The sequence below is a fragment of the Geotrypetes seraphini genome, chromosome 7 (assembly GCF_902459505.1).
Source record: "Geotrypetes seraphini chromosome 7, aGeoSer1.1, whole genome shotgun sequence".
NCBI lineage: Eukaryota > Metazoa > Chordata > Amphibia > Gymnophiona > Dermophiidae > Geotrypetes > Geotrypetes seraphini.
In genome coordinates, this window is record NC_047090.1 from 174,564,565 (window position 1) to 174,592,047 (window position 27,483).

General features: G+C 47.3%; 1 protein-coding gene across 2 annotated transcripts in view; it reads right to left on the reverse strand.

Annotated features, from left to right (window-relative positions):
* The window catches only part of RIN3 (Ras and Rab interactor 3), a 104,531-nt gene that overhangs the window by 39,523 nt on the left and 37,525 nt on the right, over window positions 1-27,483 (reverse strand). For both annotated transcript variants that reach the window (XM_033953045.1, XM_033953044.1), the window contains exons 2-5: window positions 22,491-22,659; window positions 19,941-20,049; window positions 5,560-5,632; window positions 1,297-1,388 (exon numbers count right to left, since the gene is read on the reverse strand). In XM_033953045.1, the coding sequence (XP_033808936.1) occupies window positions 1,297-1,388; window positions 5,560-5,632; window positions 19,941-20,049; window positions 22,491-22,659 (443 nt within the window). The remainder of the gene's footprint in view (window positions 1-1,296; window positions 1,389-5,559; window positions 5,633-19,940; window positions 20,050-22,490; window positions 22,660-27,483) is intronic.

Genomic DNA, 27,483 nt, shown 5'->3' on the forward strand with positions numbered 1-27,483 from the left:
CGCGTGCCATAGGTTCGCCATCGCTGCTATAGAGCAACAGTGCACACTATTGAGCGACAGTCTGCACTAGTAATGAAACTTACCCTGAAACAAGAATTAAACAGCAAAAAAAATAAAGAACAAAAAAATTTTGCAACTAATAAGGAAAACTAAATAAAATGAACTTGTGGGGGAAGGGAGAGTGCGAGTGTAGAATGGGGCACAGAAGAAGCGGGGGCAACACGGAAGGAGCGGGAGGGGAGGCACAGGTAAGTGCGTAAGGGGCCACTACCGCCCCGGCCGCCTCTTAGCCTCGCTACTCCACTGCGCTGAACATTCCCTCATAGCCCAGGCAAGCCAGGACCCTCGCCTGGATTCAGGAGGCGATAAAGGGCAGCTTTTCCTTCATAACATAACGTCATGCTTATTAACCGCGCAGCCGTATGTTCAACGCGGTTTACAAAAGATTATAAACAAAGAACAATATTATCGGAAACAGAATAAATCGTTCGATTTGAAAAAAAAAAAAAAGATAAGTTTTCAACAAAATCCTAAAATATTTGCAGGAATAAGCAGTGAGCAATAACGATCGAAATTCTTTATCATGGGAAGCTACCTGAAATGCCAAAGTAATGTTCAAGAATTTTTTGCTTTTACAACCCTGTACAGAGGGAAAATTAACCAAGGCATGAGATTTTCGACTGTGTTTGTACGATGCAATACAAAAATCTATCAACCAGGTAGAGTGCAGTGCAGTGCAGTGCCATACAGAACCTTGTAACAGAAACAACCCAACTTGAAGAGGACACGCGCCTCCATCGGTAGCCAGTGCAATTCACAATAGAACGGCGTTAACATGATCATACTTCTTCAGGCCATAAATCAGTCCGACTGCTATATTGTGAATCAATAGTAATCTGGTCATGTCTTTCTTACTGATTGTCATACAGTAGTCTAGAACGGTGGTTCCCAACCCTGTCCTGGAGGACCACCAGGCCAGTCGGGTTTTCAGGACAGCCCTAATGAATATGCATGGAGTAGATTTGCATGCCTGGCACTTCCATTATATGCAGATCTCTCTCATGCATATTCATTAGGGCTGTCCTGAAAACCCGACTGGCCTGGTGGTCCTCCAGGACAGGGTTGGGAACCACTGGTCAAGAAGACTCAATAACAAGGACTGAACCAAAAGTCCAGGAGATTTCAGATTCTGCACTACTCTGAAACAGCTGGAGAAAGGTTTAACAATGGATTTGGTTTTTGGCAGGTCTTTTCCACCGTCTCTGAATGTCTGAAGAGCAGCAATTTCATCCTTACCTGTGCCCAGATTAGACACGATTTCAAGGTCTGTATAGTTATGGGCCTCCGATATTGCTCGTGGTAATCTTAATGTGAAGGGCAGAACATCCCTGTGCAAATGGAAAAGAACGTTATCCAGCGTGGAAGGAGAACTCTTTCACAACTAATTTCAAAGTGGAATGCAACAGAAAACTTAAGCACTAGCCAATTTTTTTTCCCTCTGGTTTCTCTTGGAAGAGTTGACTGTCTCACGTCCCCTTGTCAACTAAATCTATAAAGGGGGTGCCAATATTTAGGCACCAAGTCTGTCCACATATATGTACATATCCAAATTCCAGTTATGTGTGTTTCTTTTTAAATTAAGATTTTAAATTAAATTTTTTTAAATTAAGATTTCTGCATATATTACAATATTTTTTTTAAATTAAGATTTCTGAATATATTACAATATTTAGAAATCACAAGAAAAACAGAAAATGCCTCCATCATACAGTAATAATAAGAAATTAAAATAAACATCAAAGCCACGTCATGGAAAAAGTGGCTAATTCACATGCATGACAGGAGATTTATACTTAATCCCATTTAAATCCACAGATAGAAGTTTCTCTTAATCATCAATTTAAACCAACTTAAAGTACAGTTTTTTTCCAGCAAGAAAAGTTTCCACAGGTAAGGTTTCCAAAAAGACTTAAGAATTGGTTTCCCGTGTTACCAGACACTTGCAGGGAAATTTTAAGGAAAAAGGTCATCCTCCAGCTATCACCTTGGGCTTTGGCTGGAGGAAAGCCTTACGCCGAATTTGCGTTTGCCTGGAAACATCTGAGAAAATAGAAATCTGTGGAGAAGTGTGAAAATCAAATTAAGGTCTGTGTGTTTCTATAAAAAGGACCTAAATGTGATGGCACCTGGTTTGAAGCTGGATGTACCCTTGGACAGAGTACGGCTGTAGTATTGGCGGGACGCGAATTGACATAGGTAAATTATAACATTTATGCTCGTTTCTTAGCAATTTAGATGCAAGCATTTACTCCAGTTTCATAGCTGGTGGAAGAGCTCATGTCTAACTTGACGCACATTATTTAATCTGTTACGCTAATATTCTATAAAGGAGATGAGGCACCTATTTGCCCTTACAGAACAGACTCCGTGTGGGTAGTGGCGTAGCGAGGATAGGCGACACCCCCTGCCCTCTTCTCCAACCCCCGCCGCATGCCCCTCTATCTCTAACTTCCCCGGTGCAAGCAGCATCTCCGACTTGCTGCTCGCACCGGCCTCGGCTCTCCCTCCGATGTCACTTCCTGGTCCCTTGACCGGGAAGTGATGTCAGAGGGAGAGCCGAAGCTGGCACGAGCAGCAGGTTGTAGATGCTATTCGTGCCAGTGAAGAGCTAGAGGTTCAGAGGCAGGAAGGGAAGGTGTGCATGGCGGGAAGGAGAGGAGGAGACGTGCCGTTGCCCCTACCAAGATGGCGTCCAGGGTGGTCTGCCCCTCCTTACTATGTCACTCCATGTAGATGTTGTCTAGAAGCCTAAATAAAGGCACAGTATTCTAGAATTGCTCTTGAGGAGTGGCCTAGCGGTTAGAGCTTCTGCCTCAACACCCTGAGGTTGTTGGTTAAATCCCACCACTGTTCCTTGTGACCCTTCCATTAATCCAGGTACCATAGTTAGATTGTGGGACAGGGAAAATACTTAAGAGTACCTGATTGCCCTTCATTGTAAACTGTCTTGGGAGAATTTCTTCATATAAGACAGTTAATAAATCCCAATTTAAAAAAAAATTGGGTGCCTGGAGGACTCTGTCCTATAAAAGGAGGATAGACACCCACTTTACTTTAAGCTATAATAGCTCAACACCTTAGAAACACACCTATAAATTAGACATGAGCCCTTACGCTAGCCACAGAGCTGGTGAAAGTAAGCATGCCTCAAGTGCCAGAGATAAGCCAGTAACTTATTATAGCATTATATAAATTACACATCTGAGTCCTTCCCAGACTCCGCTTGTGTATATGGAACCTAAGAACAGAACCGGGCAGAGCTTTAGATTCTTGCCCAAAATAGCTAAGGAGAAGAAGGAAAAAAAACATAACAATCTTTTAGATTGAATCAGGTTGGGCAGACTAGATGGACCATGCGGGTCTTTATCTGCCGTCATCTACTATGTTACTATGTTCACCCTCAACCTATACACGACGGAAGATCTGGCACATTTATACAACAGCACTTATGCAAATCGTTTGGCATTTAAGGGTATAATTTATCTATAAGTTAGGATTCTAATTAAATGTACGTGTATCTGGTACATTTTTAAGAGCATTATCTCCTAAGAGTCATAAATTAATCTATTCAGGTCTAAATTGGGAATATTCCAGAGTAACATATAGGCATATTACAAGTTCTTGAAAAGTGTGCATTAGTTCTTACAACGCTTGACTCTTTTTTTTTTATTTTTAAATCTTTATTCATTTCAAATCTTAAATCAAGTACAATATTGACATTTATCAATTAAGCATTCAAATACACTTGAAGTCCTATAATTGATCATCATAATATAAAATATTATCCCCCTCCCTTATATATTTATGAAAATGATTTGTTTCAATTATAATCAAAAAATCACCCCCCCCCCTTAATGTCTTAATCAAACTAGAAATCCAGTAGTGGCATAGCAAAGGAGGTTGGCACCCCCCCTTCACTCTTCCCTGCTGCTTGAATGTCCCCCCCACCTCTCTTGAAATGTTCCCTGGCACAAGCTGCATCTTCCATCTGCTGCTCGTGCTGGCCTCGACATCCTTCCGACGTCACGTCCTGGTCCCGCAACCAAGAAGAGACATTAGAAGGGAGTTGAGGTAGGTGCTGCTCGCACCGGCGAACATTTCAAGAGTTATGTGGAGGGGGGAGGGAGGGGGTGAGAAGAGGAGAGGGGCTGTGCCCCCCACAAAGATGGCACCTGAAGTGCTTCAACTCCCTCTCTTACTATGCCATTGCTTGGCACTGTTTTCCACACACTACATGAGCCCGATATTCAATGCTATTTAGCTGGCCAGGAATGGCTTCCATGTAATATAGTTAACATACTAAATGATGGTAGATAAAGCCCTGAACGGTCCATCCAGTCTGCCCAATAGTCACACACTCATCATACAGTATATTCAAGTTTAAATTGTCTTTTCTTTAATATTTCTGGGCAACAGACCATAGAACTCTGTTCGGTACTGTCTTTAGGTTGCCATCGAAGCCCACTCCAGCCTATCCTAACCCTCCTGTCACTGGAGCTTCCATCAAAGCCCTCCCCAGCTCATCCTAAAATCAAATCACCATTATATGGGACACCCAGTACCAGCCTTAGTTTCTTTTATGCCATTCATTTTCTAATTAGAGATCCTCTGTGTTCATCCCACGCTTTTTTGAATTCCGTCACCGTTTTCATCTCCACCACCTCCCTCGGGAAGGCATTCCGGGCATCTACCACCCTCTCCGTGAAAAAAAATGTCCTAACTTTATTCCTAAGTCTGCCACCCCACAACCTCAAGTCATGCCCTCTAATTTTGCCATTTTCCTTTCTCTGGAAAAAGATTTGTTTCTATATTAATACCTTTTGAGTATTTAAATGTCTGTATCATATCTCCCCTCCTCCCTCCTCTCTGGCGATATTCAATGGGAGATAGCTGGTTATCTCCTGTTGAGTACCCGGCTCATGCCAATATTTAGCAGCTTGCCTGCTAACTTTGGGCCAAGACAGAACCACTTAAAAGGATATTCTATCTCTAGCTGTTAAGACTTAGGTCCTCTTCTATCAAACTGCGATAGCAGTTTTTAGCGCGGGGAGCCGCGCTGCTCCCGACGCTCTTTGAGTTCCTAGGAGCGTCGGGAGCAGCGCAGGCCATTAAGCGCAGCTTCCGTTAAAAACTGCTATCGCAGTTTGATAGAAGAAGGCCTGAGTTGGCCAGCCGCTGAATAATGATCTAGCTGGCTATGTCTCGGTTGATCAAAGAGACTGGAGATTCAATGCCGGTTGCCAGATACTGAATTTCCAGTATCGCTGTGGCTCGTGGGAGATCGCCTGCGATTTCCCTTGGTCTGAACAGCGGGGCGTATGTGCATTTTTCTCCGTAAGTATTTGACTGGTAGATTTCTATCCATATGATAAATACCTTTCGGAACTCGATGCGGAGGTCTTTGGCGCATGGATAAAGCACTTAGCCTCCGAGATAAACGGGAAACAAAAGACTCCTTTAGTACATGCACTCTGTAGCCTCCACAATAGCGAAACTTACCTGCTCACACAGTAGAAAGCTATGAGCTTGAAAATGTCTTCAAACACCAGAACAGAACCTTCCAGGTAGAGTACTGGAGAGAGAGAATGAGAGAGAAGACAAGCACTGAAATGTTGGATGACACTGGGTCAATTGGGTCTTGTAGCTGCTAGTCTGCAATGCTTTCATTTTCCATTTATAGAGGCCATTTACAGTGGTTTGACCCGGTCTTCTACTGTCCTTGAGAATGTTTATTTAAAATCTTGAAATACAAGAAGCTCCATTAGCGTTATCATATGATATAATATTGTTTGGAACGATTTTATTACCCAAGAAACCAATTAATGCAAATCAGAACAAATTGCTCCACATGTTTTGTCCCAGGAGTTGCAGATAGTTTAGAAATGGGCTTTTTTAGAAGTCCCATTTCAGTTACTTCTGGGTTGGCTCCCTGTCTTGGTACAGAAATGCTTTTAGAAGTTTTCTGAACCTGAAGTAGTGGTCTTGCGATTGTAAATGGTAGATAAGAAACGAAGCAGAGCATTCAGTGAATCGGCTGGTGCTAAAAGCTTCTTGTGCGGTTTTGTAAAATGGGGTGGGGGTGGTTAATTTTTTAACTGGATTAATCAGCATGGATAATTGAAAGCACCATTAAAAGCCAATTTAAAATTATTAATTTTCCAGTAGGCGCCTACCACTTTGACGTAGGCGTCTACAACAAACACCTACTGGCAAGTAGACATGAATAGGGGCAGAGTTTGGGCGTAGATGGACTTAGGCGCTGCTAGGCTCAATTCTATAAACGGCGCCTAGCAGTTGATTGACAACTGCTCTTCTGGGAGGACAGGATATAAAATCAAATAAATAAACTAATCTAATCTAATATGTAACGTATTAATCGCACTATACCAAAAAAGGTTCAAGACAATTTACATTCAAAGAGGCCATAAAATCTACAGGAAAATACAAAAGCAATCAATAATTAAAATATCATCATAACATAAATATTACAACTCATATAAAAAAGTTTTCAAATTTTTACAAAACCTTAAGTAATTGATACGAGTCCTACGCTTAAGGGCACCTAGGAGTTAGATGCCATTTTTAGAATCAGGGCTGACACGTAGCGGATAGATGGGGGAAGGTCATTCCACAAATTCACGGTTATAAAGGAAAATGTAGCACGACACGTAGTGTGCCTGCCTGGGATTAAGAGCTAGCCTATGGGCATCTAAAAATTGCAATGCTCGAGTTGGGAGTATTTGGAAATGTGAGGGAGGACATGTATGAAGATCGACCTAAATGATACGCTCTATGCATAACGCAAAGAATAGTAAATAAAATTCAAAGTGATACCGGGAGAAAACATAAACAGATTAGAAGGGCATGATTAAATTTACGCACCCTCCAAAGCAGGGGTGGGCAAACTTTTTGACTCGTGGGCCACAATGGGTTCTTAAATTTGACAGAGGGGCCGAGCGACTGGGGGGCGCCACCCACAATGCCATTTTTGCGAGCCTTTCCCTCTTGCTCCCCATGCCTCACACCGACACTTTTTCAAGCGCTGCGGGCAAAGAGGAATTCAGGATTTAAAAAAAAAAAAAGATTATTATTATTACTAGTCTTTAAGCCCGTTACATTAACGGGTGATAGAATAGATGTGTCCGTCTGTCTGTGTTTCTTTATCTCTCTCTCCTTGGCCGCTGTCTGTATCCTTCTGTCTCCCCCTCCCTCCAGAGCAAAGCTGTCTGCCCCCAGCACCCACCTCCCCCCCCAAATGTCTCTCCATGGCCCTCTTCTGTCTTCCCCTTAGTGCAAAGCTGTCTGTCCCCAGCACACCTCCCCCCAAAGCAGTCCCCTTTTCCTATCTCTCCATGGCCCCTTCTGTCTTTCCCCCCAGAGCAAAGCTGTTTGCTTCAAGCACACCCCTCCCCCCAAAGCAGCCCCCTTTCCTTCTCCCGCTGACTCTCTCTCTGGCCCCCTTTCTCTGTCTTTCTGTCCCTCTCCCTGCCCCTGTGTCTTTCTTTCTTTCTGTCTCCCTCCCTCCCCCTGTCTGTCTGTCATTTTTCCCCATTTCCCTGTGCAGCAGCATAAGGGGTTAGGGAGTTTCTCAGGCTGGCAAACTGTCCTCTCCTCTCCCTCTCTAATGCTCCTCCTATGCTTTCCTTTTCTGTTCTCTTCCTCCTTCACCATCCCCTCCTCTTTGTCCTCTCTCTCTGCTTCTCTCCTCCTCTCCGATTTTCTTCTTCTATCTTGCCTCTCCTCCACCACCCTCTGATGCTCGTCTCTCCTGATTCCCCCCTCTGGTGCTGCCCGACCCGTGGTTGGCACCCATTGGCTGCTGCGAGCGAGACCTGCCAGCGGCCGGATCTAATGGGAAGCAGCCATCTGTTGGAGGCTGGAGTCAGGAGTCAGCGCTGTTAAAGCTGGTGGTTCCGCGTAGAAAGAATCCCGCGCCTCTTTGAAAACTGTCACGCCGCTGGAGCCGGGAGGCGACGGAGAGGGCAGGGGGTGCTAGCGGCTGGCAGCCGCCGCTCCTCAGGTGTAGGGCAGGGAAGGGCGCGCATGCGCACTTGTTTTGCCTCGCGTGAGGCCAGACCGTAAGCCGCGCATGCGCACTTCCTAGCTACAGCTCACGGAAAACGGACGCACGCATAGGAAGTGCGCATGTGCGGCTTACCGTTTTATTATATTAGATTGTTTTTGATGAGATTCATTACTCCCTTCTTCAACACCCGTCCCCCGTGAAAAAGATAAGCCCCCCTCCCCCAAGGTGGAGCATGCCGGGCCACTTACCGTTTAAAATGCTCGATGATTTTTTTTTCCTCCCACACATTCTCAGGTAAGTTGAGACGGAATCCCGCAGGCTAGAGCCAAATGGCGAGGCGATCCCTCCTCTCTCTTGCACGCATGCGTATGCAGGACTCAGAACTCATCAGCTCGTGCACGCTCCTCTACATCTCTCTCACTCATTCACACACATACACAAACTGCCGCAGAACGGGGCCACCGCCGCCGCACCCCATGATGGTAAAGAGAAAGGGCTAACATGGGCAAACTATGGCTGCGGGCTGGATTAAAAAACAAAACGGGCTAGATAAGGCCCGCGGGCTATAGTTTGCCCATGTCTGCTCCAGAGTAATCTGTCTGCAGAGTCTGAAGCCTTTTTACCCGAGATGAGAGTAAAGCAGAATATACAGAGTTACATGTAATTATGGTCCTTGAAGAACAGAAGATGAACTACATTCTGGAAGCCACATTCAGTTATTGGCATCAGTCATGAGTTTCTGGACTCTTGCATCCTTCCCAGGACAGGTTTAATTAAATTGAGATTGCATCATCTTAGCCCTGAAATATCTAAGGAGAAATTAGGTTCTTACCTGCTAATTTACTTTCTTTTAGCTTCTCCAGACCAGTAGAGGTTAACTTTACGATTGGGTATATATCTAATCATGACCAGCAGGTGGAGACTGAAAACAAAACTTTGGGACAGTATATCCTAGCCCCTCCTCTCTATTTCCCTCAGTCTGCCGAATAGCCAAGCAGAACCAAGAACTGGAAAACAACAGAGAGAAAAAACAATACTCCGAAAGGAGTAACAAATAACATACCCAAAAATGCTGTTGGAAAATGCAGAGGAGAAATTCCCGAAGGAAGAAGGTCCCCACAGCTCGCCAGCTAAGCCAGCCGAGCCACAGCCGCTGTTCTTCAATTCTCCCCGGCCCTAGAAAAATACTAGAACCCGCAGCAAAAACCAAAAACTGCCCGCGCAACAGCCCCAACAACAACAACAACAGACAGGGTGGGGACCTCTACTGGTCTGGAGAAGCTAAAAGAAAGTAAATTAGCAGGTAAGAACCTAATTTCTCCTTCTTTAGCACTCTCCAGACCAGTAGAGGTTAACTTTACGATTGGGACGTACCAAAGCAGTCCCTCTCACGGGCGGGACCCCCGAAGGGCCGATACCAGAACACGCTCACCGAACACCGCGTCCCGACGCGCCTGAACATCTACCCGATAATGCCGAACAAATGAATGCAAGGAGGACCAAACCGCAGCCTTACAAATATCCACCGGAGGCACGAGCGACGACTCAGCCCAAGAAGCCGCCTGACCCCTAGTGGAATGAGCCTTGAGAAACTCCGGAACCGGCTTCTGACTCAGAAGATAAGCGGAAGCAATCATCTCCTTGATCCAGCGCGCAATAGTAGCCTTAGAAGCGCCAGCCCCCCGACGAGGACCCGCCAGAAGCACAAAGAGATGATCGGAGCTCCGAAAATCCCGGGTCCGCTGCACATAAGCATGGAGGACCCGACCGACATCCAACTTGCGCAGCTGTCGTTGCTCAGAAGAACCCTCCCTACTACCCAAGACCGGGAGGACCACCGATTGATTGACATGAAAAGGAGAAACTACCTTCGGCAGAAAGGAAGGAACAGGCCGCAAAACAACCCGCTCCTTCGAAAACTCCAGGAAGGGAGCCCTACAAGAGAAAGCCTGTAGCTCCGACACCCGTCTAGCGGAAGTAATGGCCACCAAAAAGACCGACTTCAGCGTAAGGTCCTTCAACGAACAGCCATCCAACGGCTCGAAAGGAGGGCGCACTAGAACAGAGAGAACCAGATTGAGATCCCAAGAGGGAATCGAGGGCCTTATGGGAGGCCTGATCAACTTGGCCGCCCTAAGAAAGCGAATCACATCAGGAATGGCTGACAAACGCTGACCTGTCACCAGCCCCCGAAAAGCCGACAGGGCCGCCAGATGAACCCGAAGAGAAGACCAGGCCAGGCCCCTATCCAGGCCATCCTGCAAAAACTCTAGAATGTTAGGCAGAGAAGCGCGAAAGGAGACCACTCCCCGCGCTCGGCACCATTCCTCAAAAAGACGCCAAACCCGTACATAAGCCCGAGAGGTAGAAAGCCTCCGGGACCCCAAAAGTGTAGAGATCACCTTGTCGGAATATCCCTTCTTACTCAGGCGGCCCCTTTCAAGAGCCAAGCCGTAAGACAAAAGGGAGACGGGTCGAACATGGGAATGGGACCCTGCGTCAGAAGATCGCATCCGAGAGGCAGAGGAAGAGGATCCGCCACCAGATGCCTCACCAGATCCGCATACCACGGACGACGAGGCCAATCCGGAGCCACCAAGACCACCAGCCCCGGATGGCGAACAATGCGAAGCAGTACTCTGCCCACTAATGGCCAAGGAGGGAACACATACAACAGCCCCTCCGTTGGCCACGGTTGGACCAGAGCATCCAGACCCTCGGCCAGACCGTCCCTGCGACGACTGTAGAAGCGGGGTACTTTGGCGTTGCCACTTGTAGCCATCAGATCCATCAGGGGCTGCCCCCAAGCACGCACTAGCAACTGAAACGCCTCGGCGCCGAGACACCACTCTCCCGGATCCAAGAAGTGACGACTGAGGAAGTCCGCCTGAACGTTTTCTACCCCGGCAATGTGAGAGGCCGAGAGGTCCAGAAGATGCGACTCCGCCCAAACCATGAGCCGAGCCGCCTCCTGCGCCACCAGAGTGCTCTTGGTGCCCCCCTGACGATTGACATAAGCCACCGCCGTGGCATTGTCCGACAGGACTCTGACCGACTTGCCCAACAAAAGGGAGTGGAAAGCCAACAGCGCCAGCCGGACCGCCCTGGTCTCCAACACGTTGATCGACCAGGAGGCCTCCTCCGTGGACCAGGTTCCCTGAGCTGAGTGACCCAGGCACTGGGCCCCCCAACCCAGGAGACTCGCATCCGTAAGGAGCACCGTCCACTGCGGAAGATCCAGACCCACCCCTTGAACTAGGTGAGGGGTCCGGAGCCACCAACGCAGACTGCAGCGCGCCAAGCCTCGCAGGGGAACCGGAACATCCATCCCGTGCCTCTGGGGAGACCACCTCCGGAGCAGAGCATACTGGAGAGGACGCATGTGGGCCCGCGCCCACCTCACCACGTCCAGGGACGCCGCCATCGACCCCAGGACCTGGAGGAAATCTCGCGCCCGAGGACACCGGGACGCCAAAAGCAGGCGAATCTGAGACTGCAATTTGCTCACCCGGGCCTCTGGGAGGAAGACCTTCCCCAAGGAGGTGTCGAACAGCACCCCGAGGTACTCCAGACGCTGAGCCGGAACCAACCGACTCTTGGAAAGGTTGACCACCCAGCCCAGCGACCGGAGAAACTCCACCACCCGAGCCGTCACCCGGGAGCTTTCCTGCAACGACTTGGCCCGAATTAACCAGTCGTCCAGGTAGGGGTGTACCAGGATGCCCTCCGACCGCAAGGCTGCCGCGACGACCACCATCACCTTGGTGAACGTCCGGGGAGCCGTGGCCAGCCCAAAGGGAAGCGCACAGAACTGATAGTGCCGACCCAAGATCGCAAAGCGCAGGAAACGCTGATGAGAGGCCCGAATAGGAACATGCAAGTAGGCCTCCGTCAGATCGAGAGAAGTGAGAAACTCCCCCGGCTGAACCGCCAGAATGACCGACCGCAGCGTTTCCATACGGAAAGAGGGAACCTTGAGAGCCCTGTTGACCCCTTTCAAATCGAGGATGGGCCGAAAAGTCCCCTCCTTCTTGGGCACCACAAAGTAAATGGAGTACCTGCCCGTGCCCCACTCCGGGGGGGGCACTGGAACTACTGCCCTGAGATCTAGCAAGCGCTGAAGGGTCTGGCGAAACGCCAGCGTCTTCCCAGGAGTCTGACATGGAGAAGCGAGGAAAAAATCCGGCAGAGAGCGGGCGAACTCCAGGGCATAACCGTCCCGCACCACCTCCAGGACCCACTGATCGGACGTGATCTCGGCCCATTTGGGAAAAAAGTCGCGCAGCCGGGCCCCCACCGGAACCAAGGGGGGCGCCGGCAAGGCGTCATTGTGCAGGACGGGAAGCGGGGGAACCGGCGGAGGGATTCCCTGCCCCCCGACGGGCCCCCCGAAAGGGCTGCATGCGCTGGAAGAACCGACCCCGGGAAAACCCTGGAGACTGGAAAGAAGCAGCCCCACGCCCAGGGCGATACTTGCGAAAATCCCGCAAACGCCCCCGGGCCGCACCACCCCGAGACGCCGGGCGGGCACGGTCCTCCGGCAGACGGGGAACTTTCGAGTCCGACAGAGTCTGAATCAACTTATCCAAGTCCTCTCCAAATAAAAACGACCCCCGAAAGGGAAATTTAGTAAGCTTAGCTTTGGACGCAGCATCCGCCGCCCAAGCGCGCAGCCACAACACACGCCGTGCGGCCACGCCAAAAGCCATGGACTTAGCCGAGATCCGCACCAAGTCATACAGAGCATCCGAGAGGAATGAGGCAGCCATCTCAATCTTCGCTACCTCCTGATCCACCAGAGACCAGTCGTCAGACTCTCGATCCAAGACCCGCTCCGCCCACCGAAACACGGCGCGAGCGACCAGTCCCCCACAAATAGCCGCCTGGACCCCAAAAGCAGAGACTTGAAAATTTTGCTTAAGGATGGTCTCCAATTTGCGCTCCTCAGAGTCCCGCAAGGCAGAACCGCCCTCAACAGGCACGGTATGCCGCTTGGAAATAGCCGAGACCACCGCATCCACGACTGGCGAAGCTAACGTAGCCCGATCCCCTTCAGGAATGGGATACAGGCGAGCCATGCTGCGCGCCAGCCGAAACGGCGTCTCCGGCGTTTTCCACTGCTCAAGAATAATATCCCGAATATCCTGATGCATAGGAAAAGAGCGGGAAACGGAACGGATCCCTCGTAACAGAGGGTCCCCCACACGCGGAGTCTCCGGCGGCGCGTCCTCAAAACGCAAAGCCGAAGAAACCTGTTGAATAAGGTCAGGCAGCTCATCTCTCTGAAAAAGGCGCACCACGGACGCCTCGTCACTGGAGAACGGGAAACCCGACAACCCGCCGCCAGCTTCCGTCCCCTCCAGAGGGTCCTGGAATTCCTCAGAAGGGTCCAGGTCCTCCTCCAGACCGACACGTTCCTCCGACCACAAATCCTCGTCCCACGACACCCGCGGACGCTTGGACAAGAGAGGCGGCGGAGGGGACGTCACGTCAGACGAGAGAGGCAAAGCCGCAGGGAGCGCGGAGGAAACCCCACCCCCCGAGACCCCCTGGGCGCAACCGGGACCCCCAGCCGCCTGAAAATAGGCTTTGCATAATGAAAAGAAAAAATCAGGGGAAAAACCCCCCGAGGGTCCCAAGGGACTCCCTGCCACAGCAGGGGACCCAGCAGAAACCTGCCCCTGCTTAGCCAAAACAGGGGGAAGGTCACCTGAGGTGGAAGACAAAATGGAGGGGCCAGACAGAGAAGATGGCGTCTTTCCCGCCAAAACAGCTCCCTCCATAGCCTGAAGCGGCTGAGAGACCTGAATAGTCTCAGCCGCTAAAACAGGCAAGCCGGCATCAGCTGTCAAAATATCAGCTGAGAGGGAATCCTCTAAAACCCGACCGTCGGCGGCTCGGGGAATCCCTCCGTGGGCGGACGGAGAAGACCGGGCTTCTCCACCGTTCCCTGCCGACTCGCGAGGCACCATCGGCGGGGAGCTCTGGGCGCCTGCAGCCGCTGCCGACGGAGCTCCTCCACCGCACCGGCCTGAACACCGCTTGCACAGGCCGGCCGCGAGTGCCTCGCGTCTGGAGCACAATGAGCACTTTTTCCCTTTAGAAGTGCTCATTGCTCCATACGCGACCTAGCTGTAAAAAAGTGCCGGTTAGTTGAAAAAATACAGTAAAATACAGTTTTCTTAAAGGGATACAACCCTCCAGACCAGCACTACCTCAGGATTTTTTTTTTTTTTTTTTTTTTACAGAACAGACTCCACAGGCTCTCGAAGCAATATGCCTTGCTTGATTTAGGGGGCAAGGCTTACTGCTGAGGCTCCTCTAAAAAAATATGGGGAGGTGGAGGAAGTGGGGGGAGGGACCCCGCTCGTGACCCGCCGGGTTTGACACCCCCGAGGTCGGACGAACCCCCAAACAGAGTCCGTCCAAGCTCCGTCCGGCTAAAAACAGGGACAATAAACCTCTAAACAAATTCCAACAGCCCTACCAAGGGAGATGGGTACAGATCACTCAACACCTGCTGGAGACTGAAAGAAGACTGAGGGAAATAGAGAGGAGGGGCTAGGATATACTGTCCCAAAGTTTTGTTTTCAGTCTCCACCTGCTGGTCATGATTAGATATATACCCAATCGTAAAGTTAACCTCTACTGGTCTGGAGAGTGCTAAAGAACGAGCGTCGGCAAGCTGAGGTAGCCGTGGATCCTTTATACACATTTGGGGGGGGGAGGGAGTCTGCCACATCTTTCCAGGCTTCTGGACTACGATTCAGATCTTTATCAACTTTATCAACTTAACTGCTATTACTTCTCTGGTGTCAGTTTCAGGACTATTTCTGCGACATACCAACTGTGTCTTCCAGCACAATTTAGAACTTTCTAGGCTAAGATTCACACAATTGTCTGCTGTTGGCTATTCACCATTGGCAAGTAATGGAAACAGAGACTGGGAAGACTGGAGAAGTAGGTCGAGCAGAGCAGTGTGGTCGTAACCTTCCTGCTAAGCCTTGGGTCACACACTAGTGACTCATTTCAGTGCCCCTCTTTGACCTGCAGAAATGCTTCCTTTCGTGAGAAACCTGCTCTGCATATGCAATAGCTGTTTGTCACACTAGCATATGATTTCATATATCACAAGCTGACACAATCTTTTATTTTTTTTGCAATGCAAGGCAAATACTAAAGCATCAATTTCCATTCACAAATCACCCCAGCCACGAGTCAATAAACTTTCTTTAGTAGCCAAAAGACTGAAAGGGCAAAAGCTTCAGACAGCCTCAATGATCTTTACATTAGTCACTGGTGTTGACTATATTTGGAGGGTTTTTAGTACAGGGGGTACGCGGTGTTGGTTCTTGAGGTCCATAACCCATTTGGGTTTTCAGGATTTCCCCAAAATAGGGTTACCAGATTTTACATATGTAAAATCTGGACCCCCCCCTAGTCCCGCTCCCTAGGCCCACCCATCCCCGCCCCATTACACCCACGCCATGCACCAGCCTTGCCCCCAGGCCCCGCCCATTTCCGCCCGCTTCTCGGTCAGGAGGGCATCCGCGCATGCCCCTCCCAACGCGATTTGCTTTTCAAATCCTGGACAAAGTGGCAGGTTTTGAAAAGCAATCCGGACACCCGGACATGCCCTCTAAAAAGAGAAAATGTCCAGGGAAATCCAGACATCTGATAACCCAATGAATAGGTATAAAATCTATTTTAGGATTACCGGACAAAGTGCTGGGTTTTGACAGAAGGAGGCCATGTCCGGGGAAATCCAGGACGTCTGGTAACCCTACCTCAATAAATAAGCATAAGATCTATCAGGGTTACCAGGTGTCCGGGGAAATCTGGACATGTCCTCCTATAGAGGACATGTCCAGGGGTCCAGATGGCTTTTCCAAAAACTGGCACTTTGTCCGATTTTGTGGATTAATCAGCATGGATAATTGAAAGCACCATTAAAAGCCAATTTAAAATTATTAATTTTCCAGTAGGCGCCTACCACTTTGACGTAGGCGTCTACAACAAACACCTACTGGCAAGTAGACATGATTAGGGGCAGAGTTTGGGCGTAGATGGACTTAGGCGCTGCTAGGCTCAATTCTATAAACGGCGCCTAGCAGTTGATTGACAACTGCTCTTCTGGGAGGACAGGATATAAAATCAAATAAATAAACTAATCTAATCTGTAACGTATTAATCGCACTATACCAAAAAAGTGTGTGACCCATAATTGTGTCGGGAAGAAGCATGAGCAGATGCCAGCTGGGGGGCGGGACCGATACAGAACTGGGCGGTCCTGGGGGGGGCGTGGCCATTTCCGAAGGAAAATCTGGTAACCCTAATCTACCTTATTAATTGCCTGCACTGCGTGCAAATAGATCTCATGCATACTCGTTGGGGAAATCCTGAAAACCCCAACTGGCCGGAGGACCTCAAGGACCAACGTTGACATTGAATATACTTGGATTAGGTCAGGTTATCTACATTCGGTTCCATAGAAAAAAGAGGGGCCCTATGGCAGATAATTATTAGCAAAAGGCCTCCTTGATGTTGCACCTCGTTTTGGTAGTTGAGGGAATAAATTAAATAACTCTGCCCCCATGCCATGAGCGTTCTCAGAAGGCAACTTTATGCAGGAGCCTAAAACTCTGAGGCCTGGAAGAGAGATGAATGCAACTTACCGTCAACTGCAACTGGAAAGGTGAGAGCTAACATATGAAGAAAGACTAAACAAATTGCGGCTGTACTCACTTGAGGAACGAAGAGAGAGGGGAGACATGATTGAAACGTTTAAGTACATCACGGGTCGCATTGAGTCAGAAGAGAATATCTTCTGTCTCGTGGGACCCTCGACCACCAGAGGGCATCCGCTGAAAATCAGGGGAGGGAAGTTTTATAGCGACTCCAGAAAGTACTTCTTCACCGAAAGAGTGGTGGATCATTGGAACAGACTCCCACTGCAGGTGATTGAGGCCAGCAACGTGACAGATTTTAAGAGAAAATGGGATGCTCACGTGGGATCTTTAAGAGAGTAAATTCAGGGGGGTGGATACTTGGAATGGGCAGACTCGATGGGCTATGGCCCTTTTCTGCCAACATTTTCTATGTTTCTAAATAAATATTAAACAAATATATCAAATTAATCAGCACTTTAAGGGTTCCTTTTATGAAGTCGCGTTAGGCTTTTTTTTTTTTTTCTTTCTTTCGCCAGCCGCACTGGCATTAGCTCCGATGCTCATAGAATTCCTATGAGCGTCAGAGTTAATACTGCTGTGGCTGGCGACAAAAAAAAAAAGCCTAACGCAGCTTCATAAAAGTAGGGGGTAAATTACCAGCTCTGGATAATTCCATGCAGTTTGGATAGAAGAACTGTATATGAGGAAATAAGTCAAAATGACTAACTGGCACAAGAGCTGGATGTCCTCGTTGCTCTGAAAAGATTAGAAGAGGACTATTTTTCTAGAAGAGAATCTGCCCCAGTGACCAGGTTGCTGGTGTGATTAAAACTTAACACTGCAGATCCCGGTTGGGTTCATATTCAAAAGAAATGATATGGCGCAGTGGTTAAAGCTACAGCCTCAGCACCCTGAGGTTGTGGGTTCAAACCCACGCTGCTCCTTGTGGCACTGGGCAAGTCACTTAATCCCCCCATTGCCCAAGGTACATTAGATTGTGAGCCCAACGGGACAGACAGGGAAAAATGCTTGAGCACCTGAATAAATTCATGTAAACCATTCTGATCTCCCCTGAGAGAACAGTATAGAAAATTGAATAAATAAATAGTGTGAAAAGTTTCAGCCTCTGATATTCAAGTTTCAAGTTTATTAATTGGCTTGTTCAATCGCTTAATCGGATTTCTAAGCGATGTACAATAAAATATACATCCATAAGGAAACAAAAACATTACATACACTTAATTAATTATAATATAATATTCAGAGCTGGTATTGTGACATCATAATGCCTCATTCCACCAATGCCTAAGAGCCAACCTCATCAGTGATGTCACAATGGCTCGATTGTCCTGTACTTGGCTCACTTTTACTACATCTTGGTTTCTAGAGTGGTGCAGTGGTTAAAGCTACAGCCTCAGCACCCTGAGGTTGTAGGTTCAAACCCACACTGCTCCTTGTAACCTTGAGCAAGACACTTAACCTCCCCATTGCTCCAGGTCACTTAATCCCCCCACATATATTAAATTGTGGGACAGACAGGGAAAAATAAATGCATGTAAACTGTTCTGAGTTCTCCTGGGAGAGCAGTATAGAAAACTGAATAAATAAACTATTTGGATATTATATTTTTTATACTTTCAGGTACTCAAGTATTTCTCCCTATCTGTCCCAGTGGGCTCACAGTCTAATGTACCTAATGAAGTGTTAAGTGACTTGCCCAGGATCACAAGGCGCAGCACTGGGCTTGAACCTGTAACCCAGAGGTGCCCAACTTCGGCCCTCGCCAGGCCAGGTTTTCAGGATTTCCCAAATGAATATGCACGAGATCAATATGCATACAATGGAAGCAGTGCAGGCAAATAGATCTCATTCAAATTCACTGGGGAAATCCTGAAAACCCAACTGGATTCGGCCCTCGAGGGCTGGAGTGTCACCTAAGGATGTGCCGAGGCTGCAACCCTAACCACTAGGCCACTCCTCCATGGAAAATCCAGATAACTGTGGTGGCAGTATAGGGGTAGTGTCAGGGCAGCATTAAGACCAAGCGATGGCAGAATGTCCAATTACATGGAGAGTGGAGAGCTGCGGTATGGAGGAGCTGGCTAGTGCAGGGGTCCTCAAATCCGGTCCTCAAGGTCCACAACCCAGCCTGGTTTTCAGGGTTTTCACAATGAATATGCATGAGAATTATTTGCATACACAGCCTGCACTGCACTGCATTTGCTTCCAGAAACGGCCCAACACGCATCCGGAGAGTGAATTACAGGTACTATGAAAAGCCTGGTCAAAGAAGCCGGCTTTATATATAGAGAAAGAAATCATGCTCTCCATCGACGTCATAGTAATATAGTAAATGATGGCAGATAAAGACCATAAGTTATAACCATTAAAAAAATACATGATTAAATTAACTTGTCTCTTCTTTGATATTTCTGAGTCATAGACTGTAAAGTCCACCTGGTATTGTCCTAGGTTCCAAATGCTGAAGTTGCCATCGAATCAAGCCTTTGTGACATCACTCCTGAGGTTGGCTCTTGGGCATTGGTGGAATGAGGCATTATGACATCACAATCTCAGCTCTGGAATGTTGCTACTCTTTGGGTTTCTGCCAGGTAACATAGTAAATGATGGCAGATAAAGACCTGAACGGTCCAGCCAGTCTGCCCATTAGTTATACCCATTAAAAATACATGATTAGATTAATTTGTCTCTTCTTTCATATTTCTCGGTCATAGACTGTAAAGTCCACCTGGTATTGTCCTAGGTTCCAAATGTTGAAGTCGCCGTCCAAGCTCACTCCAGCCTATCCAACCATCCCGTTGTTTGCAGGACATCTACAGTAAAGTCTGGCCAGTAAACATCCTCATGTTCCATATTAGTGGAGTTCCCATTGATGCCGACCCCAGCCCATCCTACACCGAATCACCGTGCAGGTCTGTCCAATACCGGCCTTAGTTCTTTAATTTACATCCTCTATTTTTAACCCACACTTTTTTTAAATTCCATCACCATTTTCCTCTCCACCACTTCAGTTCTAGAGGCAAACCTTTCTGTAATCATGGGTTCACACAGGAGAAGGAAAAGGGAAGGGGTTTCCCTTATTTATTTTCCAGGACAATTTCAGCTAGATAAGCAGACAAGGAATCTAGAAGAAGGGTCAGGTTACATCTGCCAGCAGGACTTACTTGACTTCTCTTCCTTGATCTTGTAAGTTCGAATATCAGGCACTTCATTGTGGGTGGAGAAGTGAACAGAAAGGACCAGGCCTTTCCCGTCTCTTCTAACTAGGAATACCTAAAAAAAAAAAAACCAAAAATAAAACAAAGACAGATGGTCAGTGTCACTGAGTGATATAATTCAACACTTCAGGACAGGGCCAGATGTATGCTTTTGTGGTCCCTATATGTAATATGTAAGAGGCCCCCCCTAATTTAAGTAGGAAGTAAATTTTAAGATTAACAAATGATAAATAAAATATACAGAACGACCTGCAATAGTCAAAAATAAAATATAGTAAGTCTGATCATGTGATCTTCATTATTTATAAATGCATTTACATTTTTTTGTGGAGAGGCTCCTTGTAATGTTAGGCCCTAAGCCAGAGCTGCCCAAACTGTGGATCAGGACCACAAATAGGGTCACATCTCTGGGGGTGGGAGGAGGGGTAGGGTTTTACTGGGCCATGGTCATGGGGTCACAGCCACAAAAAAACTGATAATAAACTAAGGTTACCAGATGTCCATCCACATTTTGAAAAGCTTCCAACGTCGGGACGGCATCCGGGCACGCACGGATACAACGCGTTTACGTCGCGTGCACCCCCTTGATGTCATCATGTTGCATCCATGCATGCATGGACGCCGTCCCAAATCACAAACAGGTTAAGGAGGGTGAGTCTGGGGTTGGGGTGAGGCGGGGCAGAACTGGAAAGCCTGGGGTGTGGCCATGGGTCCAGATCCTAAATAAGCACTCTCTTTAGCTGTAACTCAATCAGCTGATACATAAATCCAGGGGATTATGACGGAATTCTTTAAATATTATTGAGAAATGTTTACTCTACTTCAGTCTGTGGAGGCTTATAAACCAGGGTGAGCATGAGAGGGAGGGAGGGAAGACTCAGAGCAGGATTTAGCAACTTTCTGTGGCTGCGACCTCATTAATATAGCCATAGAAACCATGCACACACCCTACTCACCCTGCAATTCTGGAGGCCACATTACAGTAAAGATGTGCGCAGAATTGAATCGGTTCAGCGGACGGCCACCAGGATGATCTCGGGGCTCAAGGGTCTCTCGTACGAAGAGAGACTGAACAAATTGCAGCTCTACACTCTTGAGGAACGTAGGAAGAGGGGAGACATGATCGAAACATTTAAGTACCTCACGGGACGTGTCGAAGTGGAAGATGATATTTTCTTTCTCAAGGGACCCTCGGCCACAAGAGGGCACCCGCTCAAACTCAGGGGCGGAAAATTTCATGGCGACACCAGAAAGTATTTCTTCACAGAGAGTGGTTGATCATTGGAACAAGCTTCCAGTGCAGGTGATCGAGGCAGACAGCGTGCCAGACTTTAAGAATAAATGGGATACCCATGTGGGATCCCTACAAGGGTCAAGATAAGGAAATTGGGTCATTAGAGCATAGACAGGGGGGGTGGGTAAGCAGAGTGGGCAGACTTGATGGGCTGTAGCCCTTTTCTGCCGTCATCTTCTATGTTTCTATGTTTACTCCCCCCCCCAATGATATTTCTATTCACAGCCTGGTCTGTCACAACTACAATTTCTATAGTACACTTTTCCCTCTGGATTCGCGGGGGATAGGGGCAGAGCCGGACCGCGAATGGCGAAAAACCACGAATATCCGGCTCTGACCCATCCCCACCTCCCTCCCGGCCTTACCTGGTGGTCTAGCGGGCTTTTGGGGCAGGAGTGATCTTCCTACGCTCCTGCCCCATGCAGATCGCCATTAGGAAATGGCTGCTGTGAGTTCCCGTAGTCTCTCGAGACTACGACGGGAACTCCCTACAGCTATTTCCTAACGGCGATCTGCACGGGGCAGGAGCGTAGGGAGATCGCCCCTGCCCCGAAAGCCCGCTAGACCACCAGGTAAGGCCGGGATGCCAGGGGGAAGACTTAACGATGAGTTGTTTTTGTTTTTCCCCCTCCCCAAAAAATCACGAATATGTGAAATCGCGATTACCGAAACCGCGAATGGGGAGGGGGAAGTGTATACAGCTCACCATATTGTACAATTCTGAATTTTCTAAAGGGACACTTCATGGCAATTTGGTATTTTGTAAACTGGCTTGCAAAGTATCTACAAGATGCTAAAAAGTTTCCCCTGGCGGAGGAGACCTAGGTGAAGAAAAAGTACAGAACTACGTAGGCCTACTACCGGTAGTGCTACAGAGATGAGAGAGTTCTCATGCTATTTATTTATTTATATACCACGCAAATCCTAAGTGGTTTACATTCAGGTACTTTATCATATTTCCCTGTCTATCCCGGTGGGCTCAAACTCTATCTAGCGTACCTGGGGCAATGAGGGGATTAGGTGACTTGCCCAGGGTCACAAGGAGCAGCGAGGGATTTGACCCCACCACCTCAGGATGCTGAGGCTGTAGCTCTAACCACTGTGCACGCCGCATGAATAAACCTGGCCCTGCCAGACTCCTAGCAGGAGTGAAGGGTGCCAGCTACAGCCGTGAAAAAGTCCAGAGAGAGATGCAGGCTTACCCCGGCCGGTTCCTTTCGAAGCAGCTCCCCGGCCCTCTCTTGGTTCATACACAACTGTAGCCAGACGGGGCAGGTTTTGATGAGTTTATCGAGCACGCTGATGCTTGGCAAAGAAAGATGATTCCAAAGAGCGGGCGATCTTTCTTCATCTTTGGCGTCTGTGATGGGACTGAGAAAAGGGCAAGATCAGTTGAGCGGGAATGCTGAACAAATAACAGTCCTCCCATGAACATGCAGGTAACTATGGAGCAAATCTATAAACCAGACACATAAATGACACTTACAGAGTAACACATCTAACACAGTAGATGATGACAGAAAAAAAGGAAATCCAGTCTGCCCAACAAGGTCACCATAGTCCCGATTACCACTGTGTAGGCCCAGGTCACCCATTTTTAAATGCTGTTTGTGAAGTTACCCTATAGGCAGCCAAGGATGATAAGCAGTGGCGTAGTAAGGAGGGGGTGTCCGCCATGGGGGCCGTCTTGGTGGGGGCACCAGCACCCCTCCTCCTCTCTGCCCCCCCCCCCGCTCCTTCCCGACTTCTCCTGCTGCGTGTAGGCGCCCCTTCCCTTCTCTCGTACCTCTTTGATTTTCCTGGTGAGAACAGCATCGTGAACTTGCTGCCCGCATCGGTGTCGGCGCTCTCCGACATCACTTCTGGGTCCCTTGCCTAGGAAGTGATGTCCGAGAGAGAGCAGATACGACGCGGGCAGCAAGTTGGTGATGCTGCCCGAGCAGGGAAAATTAAAGGAGCACAGGGGGTGGAAAGGGGGGAGATTGGGAAAGAGCGGGGGGCAGGGAGGGGCACCACTCACCCTTGCTATGCCACTGATGATAAGTTTCTCTGAGAATCTCATTAGAATCTCGGAGAGAGCGGGAGCCGGAAGGCCTTGAGCATGCGCAGATGGCACATCCTGTGGGTTGGTGCTGTGTGCCCGATTGCGGTAAGGGCTTGGGCGGGGGGATGGGGATGGCGATGCTGCTCTTGGGGCTGGGTGGGCAAAGCTGGTTCCTGGGAGTGGGATGGAAGCACGCCAGTGGCCTCAGGGGTGGGGGGGGGAAGGTCTTCCATTTTTCCTCATTTTCTGTTGCATAGACCATGAAGAGAAACTAAAAACTTCTACTCATTTGCTTATCCAAAAATTAAAGGGTATAGATATAAGATCTTCTTAGATAGGACCCAAGCATTTCAAGCTGGTAGGCAACAATCTTGGTTAGGTAAATGTATTCAGCAAGCTATGCTATCCTATTGCAGTTTTCGGAAATTAATTAAGACCACTTTGTTCGATAAGTTTATTACTTAATGAGAGTTTTATTACTGAAATTCTATTTTACAAATATTTGTATTTTTTACTATATTATTGCATTTCACTGATTGTCCAGAACTTTTGGTTATGGCGGTATAAAAGAATAAAGTTATTATTATTTTTGGGATGTGGTGGGGTGGGGTGGAAGCGCACCAGTGGCCTTGGGGGAGGGAGGGAGTCTTTTTGGGATGCGAAACGAATCATGCGAGTTTCCCTTACTTTCTATGGGGAAACTCGCTTTGATATACGAGCACTTTGGTTTAGGAGTATGCTTCTGGAACGAATTATGCTCGCAAACCAAAGTTCCACCGTCTATTATTTGCCATGAACTCGTAAGGGCTTTGGTGGAATATAAGTCAGAATATAGCCATTACAGGTAGCATGATAGTTACTTCATCTGCACAGGTGCAATGTTTTATTGTCTTGAGGTCTAGGTTGGCTCCCAAGGATTGGATTAGAAGGTTGAACACTGATGATGACAATGGGGATCCTTGGGGGACCCCGCTGGGAGGGTGTAGCTGTCAGAAAGTACACCATCCTTACGTACAGCAAAGTGCTGAATGGTTAGGAAGCCTTGGAACCAAAGTATGCGGGGGGGAGGGGGTGTTAGGAGGCCCCAAGGGGTCATAGAGATCCTGCAGATTACCAGGGATATTTTGTTTCTTTAGGGGAAGTAGTAGACCATTGGGAATTCTTTGGGTAGTGTCGAGAGGGGGAGGGAAGGGGTACAGAGTCATCTCTGGCTAGGAGGGAATTGAGGCATAGGAAGTCTTTTCTGAGGTGGGGGATTGGGGGATTTTTTTGGGGGGAGGGGATTGTTTTTTTTTTTTGGGGGGGAGGCAGTGGATGTAGCCTCTCATGCAGCAGGCTTCTTCAAAAAGTCTCCCACACTGCTCACACACTGAAAGGAAGGGAGATACCTAATTTCTCTTCAGCATGCTGCCGCCTTGGAACAACTGCCGCCTCGGAGCGTGCGGTTTCCCCCGACAGTGCACACTTTTTAATGTAGCAGTAATGTGCATACCATTTTTAGTTTATTTGAATTCAGAGATAAAAATTTTGCGCCAGACGTTATGTGCTGAGTCAGCACATTGCTGTAACACAATTTTCTGCATCGGCCTTTAAGGGGCGAAAGCTCAAGGAAAGCGAGTGCTTGAAACAGTGGTTGAAAATAAAGCTATCAAAGGCTTTTGTGATGTCGCTCACTTTCACTCATAAGCCATTAAGAGCTGGAAACTAATTTCCTTGCTTAAAAGGTCTAATTATTTGCTAGTGAGTCAATTTGTACACTGGAGCTGGAGAGGAAACTTCATCACGTTGAAAGAATTATTCAAGGAGTGTCGTATCAGTAACAATCATTTAACCAGATGCTTTGGAACAGGGAAGCTCATTAATTACATTCGTGGTAATCACACTGAACATGTCTCACCTTTCACCCATCCTGCTGGAAATATTATATTCAACAATGCCAGCATGCTGAAAAACTTAACTTTTACATGTCTGGCACTGGAAATACCTTTCCGTTTACCTGGCAGATTGGAAAAAACTTATTGTCATACCCAGGGATGTGAGAGTTTACACTTCATGATGTCATGGGTCTCTTTCAGGGGCCGAACGTTTCATACTGTCCCCAAGTAAATTAAGGGGATACCTTCTTCCTTTCAGTCCAGCCCTTCTATAAGATTATTTGAGATATGGATAGTTCTACTCCAACCCTATCTGTGGGTCTCCCAGAGGTAGGGGAGGGACTAGAATGGAAAAGCAATAAATGGTGAATGGAGCCAGGCAGTCTGGAGGGTTGAGTGGGTGGTGTGGCTACACAGGGTATAAGGGAGATGAAGTAAATTGATGACATGGGAAAAAAGCTAGACACTTTTCGGTTCATAGACAGTAACGCGGAAGACAAAGGCACGCGCCGACAACTGAGCGCAAGACGGAGGCGCGCGCCAAAGAAAAAGACTGTTTTTAGGGGCTGTGACAGGAGTTTTTTGGGGGGAGCCCCCCCACTTTACTTAATACAGATCGCAGCGGCGTTGTGGGGGGTTTGGGGGGTTGTAACCCCCCACATTTTAGTGAAAACGTAACTTTTTCCCTAAAAACAAGGAAAAAGTTAAGTTTTCAGTAAAATGTAGGGGGTTACAACCCCCCAAACCCCCCACAACGCCCCCACAACGCGGCGCGATCTGTATAAAGTGGGGGGTTCCCCCCCACACACCCCCATCGTAGCCCCTAAAAACAGTCTTTTTCTTCGGCGCGCGCCTCCGCGCTGCACTCAGTTGTCTGCTCGCGCCTTTGTCCCGGCGCGCTTTTGACCTGACACCCACTTTTCATTTCATTTTCATTCACTGAAACGAAAAGTGTCAAGAAAAGTATGGAATAACTTGTAAGTTTAAAGACATAGTGGAATTGTCCCAATCAGAATGGTGCACAAAAAAAGTGTCTTTCAACTCATCTGATAGATCCAAATTCCTTTATTCATCCAAAGTTCCGTAAATCCATACAATGACTCAATGACTCGACATGCACATGTTTCGTCCTACCCGGCCTGCATCAGGAGTCTATGGTTATGCATATAAACATAAATAAGTCAATAAACATATAAATAAACCTATAAACTAAACTTTTAAATACCAGCAAAGAAAAGGATAAAAAAAGTAATAAAATAAAAATATAATTATACCATGATTAAATATACACATTATTGCTAAAAATATTCTATCTCATATATAAAATGGATAGAAGTGTTAAAATAAAAAAATCCATAAAATGCATACATAACAAACAATGATCACAAAAATAATTAAATAAACAATAGACAAATACTCTAATGAGAATAATAGATCATCTAAAATATATATACAATAGAATATATAAAAAAGTTACAAAGGGCATCGTTAAAAAAAATTAAATACAATCTAAAAAACAACAACATATAATATATGAGACACTTCAATAACGTATATAATTCATGGAGGCTAATTGAAGCAATGATGAGTAAATGTTAACAATGCTTAATTCATTTCTAAAACACCTTAGCAAGCAACCAGTGCAAAAATATTTAGTCAGTATGGATATATATATATCTCTCTCTCTCCCCTTTAAAAATTTCATATATAAATGTATATATGTGTATAGAATTAAAGTTACAAAAGGCAATGTTGAGAAATATATCAAAAATTAAATTCGATCTAGAAAACAACAATATATAATGTAATATAAGACACTTCAAAACCATATATAATTCATGTGGGCTACTTAAAAACAACTCTTAATTCATTCATGAAACACCTTAGCAAGCAACCAATATTAAAATATTAATCAATATGAATATATATATCCCCTTTATAACTTGTAAGTTTCACAGCTCCACATCATTCTCTTCTTGCTTGGACTGAGAACTTTTCAGTGACCCCTTGTATTGTGATGTCATAATGCCTCATTCCACCAAAGCCTAAGAGTGATGTCACAATGGCTTGGTTTCCCTATACTTGGGCCCATTCACTAGATGCATTTGCCTCACTGAAACGAAAAGTGTCAAGAAAAGTGTGGGATAACTTGTACGTTTCATGGCTCTCTTCTTGGTTGGGCTGAGAACTTTTCAGCGGCCTTCATAAGTGTATGTGCCACAGAATCTCTCAGCTGGCACTAATGATGGGTATCATGATGCCATCAGCTACTTGTGA